At 33.2% G+C, this 13598-nt stretch overlaps 1 protein-coding gene across 2 annotated transcripts; it reads left to right on the forward strand.

Annotated features, from left to right (window-relative positions):
• Positions 1–5781: 5781 nt before the first annotated feature.
• On the forward strand, positions 5782–13378 carry LOC128187093 (guanine nucleotide-binding protein subunit beta). Of its 2 annotated transcripts, XM_052857262.1 has the most exons (10): positions 5782–5942; positions 6677–6764; positions 7968–8113; positions 8312–8375; positions 8827–9056; positions 10895–11024; positions 11154–11225; positions 11392–11608; positions 11750–11879; positions 12001–13378. In XM_052857262.1, the coding sequence occupies exons 2-9, from the start codon at positions 6705–6707 to the stop codon at positions 11854–11856; spliced, it is 1026 nt and encodes a 341-aa protein (XP_052713222.1). In that variant the 5' UTR covers positions 5782–5942; positions 6677–6704; the 3' UTR covers positions 11857–11879; positions 12001–13378. The 2 variants fall into 2 exon arrangements, with proteins under 2 accessions (XP_052713222.1, XP_052713220.1); XM_052857260.1 differs by having other exon boundaries at positions 11750–13378.
• Positions 13379–13598: the final 220 nt, after the last annotated feature.

The following is a 13598-nucleotide window of genomic DNA, read 5'->3' on the forward strand; positions in this document are numbered from 1 at the left end:
TTCAATAACTGAATAATTATTTTTCATAATCAATTTTAATACTGGTAATGTTTAAAAATCAATTTTCAATTCCCCCTTTTTCATACATGACGGAAGATATCAAAGATAACGTTGTTAATTGCTAGTGAACAGAAATCCGCGAACCTGGCAAGATCACGCTCGGACGATCACGTCAATCAAACTGGGTGCTATTGTTTCAAACTTGATTGACAAGCGGCATCATTTTGAAGTTTGTACAGGTAAAAAAGGGGGCGTTTGTAAAATGTTCGGCCTTTAAGGATGGTTAACCGGTTTCTCGGTCGGAACAATTGTATTCGGTTACATAATCAGTAATCTATTAGTCGTTAAAAAATATAAAAAGTTACATATTTTTTTTAGCGCTATTTCATTGCATATTTAATTTTGTACTTTCTCGAGTAATTGACTTCGAAATTACGGCAGAGAAATCATTTCAAGACTATTTGCTTGTTGTTTTAGTTTTTTTCCTAAAAATTATTATGAAAAGCTTCATATGATATTATGACTTATGTAGATATAGAACATTCCTTTCATTTTTCTGTAGCCTTAATAATGGCAGTAAATTAAGAAACAAGAATATTCATCATATACGTATATGCACAAAATTATGCGTTTTGATACGAGTAATCGGTTAATCGGTCGGAAAGTAATTGCGATTAACTGATTAGCTATTCTGCGATCCATCGCCATTCCAATTATACCAGTCTTCTTAAGATTCTGTTTGAAACAAAAATTATTCTTGTTTTGTTGTTTAGGTCTTTAACGCAATGACGATGCTGTTTGGTCCTTTGTATCCCGAAAGAAAACATGATTTAATACAAGATAAGAGGAAAGCGACAAGCTTGTCTACCACTTTGTATGAAGAGCACCAAAGCTTCAGACAAGCATCTGTATGTTTATACGGGTGTGCAATCTTGCTCTCTAATCAACCTTAAATATATATTGTACGAGATAATACAAAACTCATCATATACGATGGGTCAATCAAAAAATACGAAAACTTTTGCCATAGCTATGTTACTTAACATTATATTATTACTAAATTTAGTAGACATAATTTAGAAATATTTTTAAACAATTTAGAATCAAAAGAGTTTTTCTAAGAAATATTTAGAATCTAATCCTGCAAACATGAGGTCACGGGCCACTTTCAAGATTTGTGTTATGTCTACAATTAACCATATAATAGTTAAAATTTGACTTAAAAACAAATATTATTGTAACCTCAGATAAAGAATTGTCATGATATTCTATGTACTAAATAATGACGGGATATATAGTTTTGTTGAACAGATATCAATTACTTACGACAGATAGCGCCAGATGTCACGGCGCAACGAAAAGTCTGAACAGTATGGCTTTAACTCGGTAAAAAGCTGATACAAACTGAAAATGTTCAATGGTGGAAAAATTAAGTCCAAATTATTTGCATGATTGTGCACAACTGTAATACATTTTGTGGGGGTGGCGGTCATTGTATTTTTAACATAAAACAGTACGAAAGAGAGTAGAATATATGCAAATATTTGGTCATAACATTAAATAACGTCATCTGACGTTTAGGGTTTTTCTTAATGTAAACAAAGAGACGTGCGATAAAAGATGAAAAGTTTGAGGATCAAACTAAATTATGATTCTCTAACAAACGTGAAAAAATAAGATGTCAAGTGATATAGTGCCGATTTCAATTGTATGGTGAAGAATAAAGATCAGGTATTTATATTAACAGAGCGTGACGTCATGTTTTCACCATTATCGTGCGCCGTAGTGACAAACATGTTGTTTTTAAAATCGGTTAACAAAAGTACATTTTCATAAAGATGAATGAAACTTCGTATCTCAATAAAACAATTGTTGGTCCATTAAGTAATTTGTTAGGGTGTTAGGTATGTCTTTTATGAAAAATATATGATATATATAGACAGCCACATTGTCTTCGTATTTTTTGATTGACCGTCGTATAAAATGTTTGTGCAAATTGCGATACGACCATAAGTTCACACCGAGAAATAAGATTTTAACGTAATTCATATATACTAGTATACATGTATATATGCTGCATGTACATCATCAATTTCAAAATGGAACTTATTTCTGAATATTTTGAAAATGTCATTTACATGTAAACTTGTATATTTTTGTGGAAAAAATAAAATATTATTTCAAAACATTGAATATCTCTGTTGCTTTATGGTTTAGCGACAAAGAGGTGTAATATGACATGGAATCAAAATCTATATATAATTGTCGATCTTAGAATGATTAGGTATAATATTTGCACCTTGTATGCCTAAAATATTTAGGAATGCATAGATGCGTGAGTGTGTGTGTGATATATGTAACAAAACAATTGAAATCGAGAGTCTTTGATGACATTGCATTGTAAATATCAACCCAACTTTGAATATAGTGTCATATTGTAAATTTTGAATTTAGTGGGTGGGTGTAAATACAAACTTTACAACATGACAAGTTGTAAATTTTGTATTGACACCCACCGAGTGTCAGATTTTGCGAAAAAAGAAAGCGAATTTTTGACTACGGAAAACTATTATTTTATAAATCATAAATTGTAAACTGGTACGTAAAATGCATAACAATTGGAATATATATTCACTTTTAAAAAGGTGACAACTGCGCAGCGCATCATAGGTGAAGACCATATGACGTCACCACGACATCGGTTATATGCTTTTAAATCAGAAATAGTAAATGCGTGAATCTAAAAATCAAAGACTTCGAAAATTATTGTAAAAAGGCTAACCAATTTGTTAATGCACAGAATACACAGGGAAACAATCTGGAAATAACGATGTATTCCGAGTGGAGGGTGTCGAACTCCCCGGCTCGATGTCTTATCTTGTTCAGGCTCACTGGCTTATTGTGCAACAGTATCAATCAATTTATCACATGTTTATCCCAATATACGGTGGATATCACTCATGGGATAAATTTTTGATATCCAACTGTGTGTTCTTACGCCACGTGACGTCATAGTTAATCATTACGTAGGTTTATAGACGGTTGATTGACGTAGAATGAAGCAGTAGATAATTAATTCAGTTGAGGGGTGTTGAGATATAAATTTGAAACATTTAATGTTGTTTCAGTTGTTTGTCATGAATTCATAAAATGATCGAAAATGAATGTCTGTTTGTTAAACTTCAAGGAACTTTTTTTCCATGCGTAACGTTGTTGACGTGTTGTAAATAATGTGTTGTGCGGCTCACAATCACAATTTTTACAGAAAAAGTTGGGATTAACAAAATATTTGGTAAAACATGTGATAAAAAGAATCTCTCATGATTTGCGATGGTATATGATTTTTAAAGCGCTAAGCATAGCTCAGCGCTTTATTGTCGTTAGACTTCTATTTCCGGTGCAAGGAATAACTGCCCTCTATGAACAAAAATATACATCATTTAAACTGGTTAGAAGTAAAGGGAACCAGTTATCTGGGTGACGGAAATGGCCGAGTAGATACGATTGGTTTGCGGGGCTTACGTACATCAGCACGGGATGCTACGCAGTGATGAAAAAATATAGTGCGTATTCAGAAGCTAAAATATAGAAAAATAAAATCGATTCTTTGCAAGAAAATGTCAAAAACTGTGAAAAATTACTGTTCAAAAGGTATAATTTGTGATTTTAACATATCTTTTTTCAGGCAAGTATCCATATACAAGTCCAGCTTGTAATTCAAATCATCTTAAGAAAGTAACATATATTTAAAGAAATCTGGCCTTCGATACTTTAAATTGATATTCATTAAACATAAACCAAAATTTCAATAAGGCTCATTTTCGCCTACGCTTGCACACAGTAAATTTTCTTTGAACCAAGCTAGGTTAGCGCTTTTCAGTACTTTCAGTACTTTGATTATCCAACTCGTTGTGTGTTTTCTATCCCCTCGCCAAGGCTCGGGGATAGAAAACACACAACGAGTTGGATAAAAATCATATACCATCGCAAATCATGATAGATCCTATATTTATCTTATTCATTTATTCACTATTTTTCATTAGTTTACAAAAAATCAAAATCATTCAACAATGTCAACACATCATTATATAGGCTTTTGTTACATCTTCACTTTGATATGACATATCAAAGTGAAGATGTAACAAAAGCCTTTGTATTTTAGCACAAAGCCTGCAAATATAAATAAACACAACAGGATAAATGTATTTAGATGTTCAAATGACGTTAATACGAATCAACTATTCTTAGTGTTGAAATTTGAAGTAAAAGCTACATGCCCTATAGCATTCCTATTTTCGTCATGCAAATTGAGCTTTATTTAGTAAGATGTTAGCAGACGTCCCAACGAAGTTAACGTTAAATTGAGATATTATGTCAAAATCCAGACATCTGACTGATGTTTTTAATCTATAATTTTAAATTAACTGATTTACAAACTGTTGGAATATGGATCATAGGCACAGATCTAGGAATTTTCCCGGTGGGTGCGAGGAATTTATTTAGTTGTAGGGGGAGGGGTAATTTTACTATGTGAATTTAATAAGTTTAAATTTTCCAGGTGGGTCCGTCCAATTTTCAATATCAAATTCATATTGTCTATTCATGTCTCCATAAGGATCATAATGTACGAGCAACGCTGGATTTTTTTTATTAGATAAAATCACTAATATCTGACAACATATAATACTTTCGCCACGATCCGCTATATTTCCGTACAATATATCGCCTAGTATTTTTTTTATTTTACAACGTTGTAAATAAACGTTCTGTACCTGCTGCATTATTGGCAGTTAAGTTAAAAAAAATTCGATTTTTCTGCATGCAGTGGCTACCTTGTTGTAATTGTGCACAGTAAAATAGTTTGACTGTATCCCTCTTTAACGGGATAAATGAATGGAAATAAGCTAAAAATGTTGCCAGTGCTTGTGTGTAAACCAGAATATTTTATTGTAAATAATTGAATTAAATTTCGAAGAATGTGTCGACTGTTTTGTATAATATTGATACTCTGAAAAAGAACAACAAACGCTTACGAGCATCCCCCCCCCCCAAAAAAAAAAAACCCCGCCATTTCAGAATCATAAAGATTCAAAATGATATTGTACACGTCATATTAGTGTTTTCATAACATAGGGTTTTCTTCCAAGATTGCTCTTTTTTAACGAGCTAAGATCTCGACAAGCAAACATATATTTATGTTCGATTTAGTGTCATTTTAAAGAGAAGGTAAACAAAATATTATATATATCGTTTTTTGTTGTTGTTGTTTTTTGTTTTTTGTTTGTTTTATGTCGATTCGAGATTCGTACCTGATTTTCTTTATGAAAGTTTCAAAAAAGTCTTTAGATAAAATTGTTATCATTAATCTGTAGGTTACTTTCATTTCACTAGATGTTGACCTTAACCAGTCTCTCCCTCTTATCAAAATTTTAGACACAAAGTGAATCAACTTTTCGTGATAGTGTGGGCGTGGGGTGGGGGTGGGGGGGGGGGAGTTGAAAGAATCCATATTAAATTGAAATTTCCCAAATACTTCAAATTTGAAATTTTATAAAATTTGTATTGTCTTAAAAACTTGTAAAAAGTTTTGAATAAAATAATTTTTGTTTATTGCAAAATAGGATAGAAATTATTAATTAACCATCCCTAATCTCCGTTGCAAAGTGCCTGGATAATGAATAAAAGTATGTTCTTTTACTGTGATCCGCGCCTCGTCCTTTTTTTAACAACGGAAGGACGATAACTCGTGTTCATATGACTTACGCATGCGCATTTTATCGATTTTCATTATGTACGGGGTTTCACATGCAAATACAGGGAGGACCGCACCCCATTACAGGAAGACAGACATCATACTGATTAATGCCGGACTAAAATAAACGATTCATCGCGTCTTTATGACAATTTAAGGGAGGTTTCGGTCTCCTTTTTCTCTACTTTTTGTAAGTATGCTATGCTAGAACTAAAAATTGATGTAGTTGCGTTTAATTTTCGAGAGAAAATCAGGGTTTTTGTGCGTGATGTTTTCTTGGTCCATTTCCGCTTGATGTATTTTCTGTTTACATGTCAAAATTAATGATCATTAATAAGTTTTGAGGTCTTTTACAAGTGCCAAAATGTTGAATGTTCAAGGAAATTGTCTTTTGTTGGTACATTTATTAGATAAGGGTTAAGGGATGTCATAAATGGGATGCTGATGTAGTGGATGGAGCCTCCATCTTGAATGTCGATAATTTTATGCAAAGATGGATTCACGTCAAACCTTGACAATGCCTTTTATGTCTTTTTCTTGTTTTTGGAAATGCTTGTTTGTGTTAACGTTATCAAGAACATTAACTGATGTTATATATGATAAAAACCACCTTATTTTAGCCCAAAATATATTTGGTTCCTACTTGGTATTTCGTAAGGGAACAGGGTGGGGTACTAATTTTCTTGATTGTTAACGCTCTGTACATAAAATAAAAATACTGATCTTGCTGTGAATATTGGTTTACCAAAGAATGACACACGTCTTGATTGGTGTGAAGAAATAGGTCACAAGATAACTTGATTTAGTGCAGGATGTATTTGTGTATGTAGGGAATTGTAACCATCTGACAAAGGATACACGTAGCCTTCTCATCTGAAAGTTTTGTGAAGAAAGCTTCAACTAACTTTCCTAATGACTTTTCAGATTGTGTACCTGTAGATAAACTGTCATCATGAGCAGTGAACTAGAAGCCCTTCGCCAGGAAACAGAACAGTTGAAAAACCAGATAAGAGTAAGTTAATGAATTTTAACCCTTACAAAATGTTCAGAGATCTCTTTGTTTCAGTTAACATGTGTCTTGACTTTTTAGTTCTGCATGAAATTTTTTTTGGAGAAAATACATGCAAAGATGGTGAACGAAGGGTGTCATGAATAGTAGAGACATTTCATGTGATTGAATGATAAAAGATTTCTCTTACATCCAGAGACTTTGAGTTAGTTATGCTAAAAATACCCTTAAACACTGCTTAAAGGAATAACATTTTTGTGAGAATGAGATAAATATTAAATAATATAAAATTAGACATGAAGTTTGATGAAGAAAAAGCAATCATTTTTCAAGGATGAAGAACACAAGTACAACAAATAAGGTAGTCTCTTTCAGTGGAAGTAGACAAACAGACTACTGAATTGTATTTAAAATGAACCTAAAACTGGCTAACCAAAAAATTGATTTGGAAATAACATGCTTGTAGAAGGTTTAAATAATGGAGAAAAAATCAATATGGTGACATTGCTGGATTCGTGACACAGGATACCCTTTCTTGTAGAATAACAAATGAATTATTCATTTGATAGAAACAGTTTTCGTGTTATTTGAAATTGATATAGTTGGACCCAGTATTTTTTTTCCCAACTTGAATTCATTATCATTTGTTTAAAGTAATCAAATCCTCTTGGAAGATGAGCAAATATTTGTATGTTTCAATTCAAATTTAAATATATGACAACCATTTAAATGTAAATATTGAACCCAATGAAGAAAAATTGATGCGACAAACAAAAAAATGTTTGGTTTTAAATTTTCAGTACAGGCATGGTTTATTTCTTGCCAACTTGATAAAAAATGTTTGTGATCCTTTGCACATACTTACTTTTTTGAATTCATAAAGATGAATCCGAATAAACAAGTGAATTATTATGATACCCCTTGATCATTTAGGAATGGGTTATTTAATTATAATTATTATTTAATTAGCAATGCAAGTTTACACCAAAACATCATTGGCAAACTATTTTTTGAGGGGGCAGAAAGTCATGTATTTTACAGTATGCATTCTTGAACCTTCATCCAGTGAGCTGGTACCAAATAGCTATATTGAATTAACTCTCATTGATTGTTCTGAACATGTATATGGAAAGACAGAAGCATAATGGTATTAGATGAAATTGGAAGTGTTTTTTAATTTAAAAAAAATGTTCCTTGAATTTGCAGGAAGCCAGAAAAGCAGCAGCTGATACCACACTAGCCAGTGCCACAGCAAATGTCGAACCAGTGGGGAGGATACAAATGCGCACTAGGCGCACCCTCAGGGGACACCTAGCAAAAATTTATGCCATGCATTGGGCATCAGATTCAAGGTCAGTTGAATAGGGTGGGAAATGCAGTGAATTTTTAAAATATGTCTTTTAAAGTATTTTAAATGACTGATTCTGTAAAATGTGAGTGGTTGATAATATTGTGTATTAAGTGCAATTAACACGTAAACATGCTTTTCTTGTTTAAAATGAGGGAAACCAAAGCTCATCACACATTTAATTCCCACTTAATTATTTCAGGAACCTAGTATCAGCTTCACAAGATGGAAAGTTAATTGTATGGGATGGTTACACAACAAACAAAGTAAGTAAAATTCTGAAAACATTGTGGGGAGGGACAGGGGAAAACACGTTTGCAAGAGCAGAAAAGAAATTAATGGGCAATAAGTTACACTAATGCTTAACTTTCCAAGTACGATTTTAAAAAAAACCTTATTTATTTAGTGTGCTAAAGCTTCCTGCTTTGCTGATAATTGTATCTATTTGTCTACCAGTGGTAAAGGTGTAACAACAACGCACTTCCTGATTGGTTAAACATTCCATCAGCACTCTACAATGTGTCCTGACTTGAATATTTACATGGCTGAAACTTACTAATGTCATATTCACCCACTGAAAAAATTATTTCTTCCTCAATGTGATCACTGTGTTTATTTATATATTTAGGTCAGAATTATTTATACAAACAACATGCTTGTAGATGATGAAAAGAAAGATAAGAATGTTTGGTGTCTAATCAAATATCTCTATTACAGGTCCATGCTATACCACTTAGGTCCAGTTGGGTAATGACCTGTGCCTATGCTCCATCAGGGAGTTATGTAGCATGTGGTGGTCTAGACAACATTTGTTCAATCTACAGTTTGAAAACTAGGGAAGGAAATGTAAGAGTGAGCAGAGAATTGCCTGGACACACTGGCTACCTGTCTTGCTGCCGATTTTTGGATGACAACCAAATTGTTACAAGTTCGGGAGACATGACTTGGTAAGTGTAATTAAGTAGATGGAGATTTTAGAACTACCAACAGGAGAAGTAAGACGGGGTGGGGCTTATTGATGAACATGATCAGATGAGATTGGTTTTAATCTTTACCTAAACATGTCACTCACCCTGCATATGAGTGGAAGCATGTCAGTCTGTATGGATAACAGAGATTTGTTTTTCATCTCTCTCATCAATTGTTGTAAGCTTTGAGTTGAGAAGATAATTATAGATTGATTCTGACCAGCCATAAATGGGCAAATCCATTTTCCCATAACATGTGTCTTTGTAAAACAATTTCGTTACGAAATGTGACGTTTGTGTAGTCTTGTTATGTGAGCTTGTCAAATAAGTAACACAGAAATTGGGTTGAGGAATGAAATTAGTGGTTTATACTTATGTAGACTTTGGGCAATATGAGCTTAAGTGTCACTTGAAAACCAATTAGACATGTATGCCAAGTCTAAATGAAAGCTATCACAAAGGTTAACTTCCTTGTAGATGAAGTTTTTAGCACCAAAGGTAATTTATTAAAAGTAAACAGTGGGGAAATGGAAATAAGTGTGTGATTTTTAAGTCAGTGTTATTTGGAAAGTAAGAAATTGGTATTGTTTTGTAAGGAAAAAGATACTCATGTAAAAATGGACAAAGAGAAGAAAACATCTTTACATTTGACATTTCAAAAGGTCTTGACAAAAAGATAAGAGAAGGAAGTGAAAATGAAAGCAAGTATGGGTCTTCTATTTCTTGTAAGAGGATCCTCTTGTCTTCATTGCTCTGATTTACATTGAAGTCACATGTGTATAATTATAACTATGAATGTTGTGGAGACTAAGCGAATTCATGGTTTTAGCACCATTATTGAATGTTTAAACAGTGTTGCACTATTCTCGGTACAGGGGTTGAGTTAAGTGAATGACTCATCCATAAATGTGAGTGTGCCTCAAGTCTGAGTGCAAAAGCCATTCACAAACTGCCAAAAATAACTCGTAGTATGAAGTGTTACACACTGAACAGCCACAACAGATGCTTCACCGAGAAGCAAGACTTGGCGTGTGGAATGGAGCAGATTTAATAAGAGCAATTGATTTTCATGTTCTGCAGATTGACGTGTATAAAAATAAGTATTGATTTTGTCTGCTGATGCTGTACAGTGGGGGATATGGCCCAGTATTGATTTTTGTGTTGCTATTAGTTATGAGCACACACCAGAACTCTCACAATATTGAAGCTTTTAGCACACACCATCTTGGGGTTTTCTAGCCAGCTCCAAATTATTTCTGCATTTAAAAAAAAAACTTGTTTGGGTTCTATAATCTGGCAATTGTTAAGCATCAGGGTCATCTTAATGCAATAGTTTAATCTCCCCTAGTACAAAAAATCAGATGGGTTCATAAGAATGGATAATGTATGATGTTGTTATATGGTCTTAAGGAAATCAGCTTAAATGAAATTCCTAATACCCAACCTGTGACAGGCAAATTCATAAGATATTATTAGTTAACTCTATTTGAAAAAGAAATTTAAAGGGTATTAGTAGAGATAAATAATTATTTAAACATGATTTGTTTAATCACATTGAAAAGGAAATATGAATAAAATTTTCTTATTTCTTTGGTTGGACATACTGTAACTTGGTCCAATAAGTTAAAACATGTGTAACAGTTGTTACGAAGATTCCATTTTGGAAAAATTTTGTTGCTATAGATATTAGTAAAAGTTGATGAAAATGAGCTATTAATGCAAATGGTCAGATTTTGGGATTCCTCAAACATTTCAATAGTTCTCTTGAACCATGAAGCTGTGTTTTATCTTACATGTGGTTTTCATTCTGTTTTCAGTGCTCTGTGGGACATTGAAACAGGTCAACAAACCACTGCCTTCACTGGCCACACTGGAGATGTGATGAGTTTATCTTTGTCTCCAGACATGAGGACATTTGTGTCCGGAGCATGTGATGCTTCAGCTAAGGTTTGTATAGATTTATTGTGATGTCTAGATCTATTAAGACAGATCTATTAAGAACAATTTTGCAAATTCAATTGCTATTATAAAATGAATGGGATTTTTATTTAAGAAATGCATTTTTTTTCCCTTCAGCTCTGGGATATTAGAGATGGAATGTGCAAGCAGACATTTTCTGGTCACGAATCTGATATTAATGCTATCACAGTAAGTCTTAATCCTCTTATCAATTTATCACTTATCAAACTGATAAATGTTATCTCTGTAAGTGTTCTCAATTTTACTGAGTTAAACTTATATGCTTAAAATTTGTAATAAAAACAAGAAATTATCTGTAGGAAAAGGAAAATTCATTGTTTTCTGCATTTTGCAGTATTTCCCCAATGGGTATGCCTTTGCGACAGGATCTGACGATGCCACATGCCGATTGTTTGATATCCGTGCTGACCAAGAGATAGGAATGTATTCTCATGATAATATCATTTGTGGAATTACATCAGTGGCCTTTTCCAAGTCTGGTCGTCTATTGCTTGGTGGATATGATGACTTCAATTGCAATGTCTGGGATGTTCTTAAACAAGATAGAGCTGGTAAGACAAGAATTGCTTCCGTTTCTGTCCATTTTGTCAGTATAAGAATAATATTTCTTGAAAAGATGGATCATTTTATTGTGGTTGTGATCAAGATTCTGTGAGATTTGAGTTAAAGCTGTATATTTTATGAAATTGCAGGAGTGCTGGCAGGCCACGATAACAGGGTGAGCTGCCTGGGGGTAACTGAGGATGGCATGGCAGTAGCCACTGGATCTTGGGATAGCTTCCTCAAGATCTGGAACTAGAGGGAACAACAAACTGTGCTACAGTAACTATCTACTGCGAATTTTCTTCTTCATTCAGTTCTCATGTGAATGATAACAAAAAAACAATACAGTGATTTAATGTGAATGTTAGATAAAATTCATACAAGTAATCACACTTTATAGGGGGTTGATAACAAGCAGTGAGTGTCAGTTTTGTCAGCTTTGTCTCCACTGTGGTGACTCAAAGACTTGAAGATACAGAGCACCAAGGCAAAATGTCTGACACTGTGTGCAGGAGCGACATGATACTTATCAGTTAAAAATCCTTCATTGTGGAAATCAGATCTTATTAGTCTTATAGTTTGTGTGTATGGATCTAGACGTTTCACATGTGTGCCATGTGATGTGCCCTTTATATTTCTCTCAGAGTATCATGTGTATGACTGTAATTGCAAACACTGCTTTGTCTGCTTGTACACGTTAGGATGTTTCTTCTGACTCGTGGATTTAATGATAATGGAATAATGTAAGGGGACAAAAGAAGTACATGTGACTCTGCATCATGTCTTGATGATCAAATACACTAATTGTTTGGGTCATTTTTTTTTCTTTGATTTTTTTTTAAAAAGAAAATATACATGTAGATTTCTGTTGTTGCAGTACACCCCATGCAACAATTGTTTTAACTTGACTTTTAATAAGTTAGCTTAAGTGACAAGCGTTATCCATGTTGTCAGATTTTTATGATCTGGTGGGTATGACTATGATAGACCTAAATGTAGGCTTATATGTTCACACCACCCCCTTAAACCTGAATGCTATGTGTTGTTTTGTATCATATATTTAATTAGTGCAATGAATACATGTATTTTTCTCTCTTTATTTTTTGTGAGGGGTAAGCAATTGACCTTGCCTGTCCTCTTTCACAGTTTGTATCAAATTTTTACTTATGAATATGAATGTATTTGTAGAATATTTTCATGACTATAGAAGTTTTAATTTATACCTTTGGGGTATTGTTCCCTCATTAACAACAATCTGTATTGTGTTTTTTATGTCTTGATCAAATCTGACGAAAATTTAAAAAAAAAAAGAATCACTGAAATAACATTGAAATGTGGTCTCGTTCTCTCTGTAAAATATTTATTATATCCTGAAGTACTAAATCGTGAGTAAATGTGTGTATGGGTGAGATTGTGTACAAGGTCCAAATTGTGTTAGTGATTTGTCATATGTAGTCCATATATTAAAGAACGGTTAGGAAGGCATTATTACAGTATGAGCGTTTGAAAAATATGCATGTCTTAATGGTCTAATATACGAAAATTAATTTCTTTTGACAATAGTTAACTGATGGAAATATTAGGCATAATACTGGAAGTGCTTTTCGTGTTTGGATTCTTGGTTTTAAAATTAAAGTGGTTGACCCCTGGGAGACAAATAGCATCCAACTTTGGTTGATAGGTTGCTTGCTCCATCATTCAGGGGGGTGTGTATTAACTAGTCCTTCACCTGTACTATTGTAATGTATTTCTCAATTGTCAATAAAGCTTTTTTGTCATTTGTGTCTGGTTTATTTGACTTGACAGAATTGAAATTGATGAGAAGAATAAAAAGATGTGTGAAAATTCATATAGCAAATGTGTATAGCAGGAGGAGACAAAACTTTGATAAGTTTGATTTTTCATGCAAATGGATTGCTAAAATTTCTTTTATTCCCTGCAAACCACTGTATTTTCCTGAAAGTTTTAAGCTACACTCTTCTCTAATTAGTGACTACC

The sequence above is a fragment of the Crassostrea angulata genome, chromosome 6 (genome assembly GCF_025612915.1).
Source record: "Crassostrea angulata isolate pt1a10 chromosome 6, ASM2561291v2, whole genome shotgun sequence".
NCBI classification, from domain to species: domain Eukaryota; kingdom Metazoa; phylum Mollusca; class Bivalvia; order Ostreida; family Ostreidae; genus Magallana; species Magallana angulata.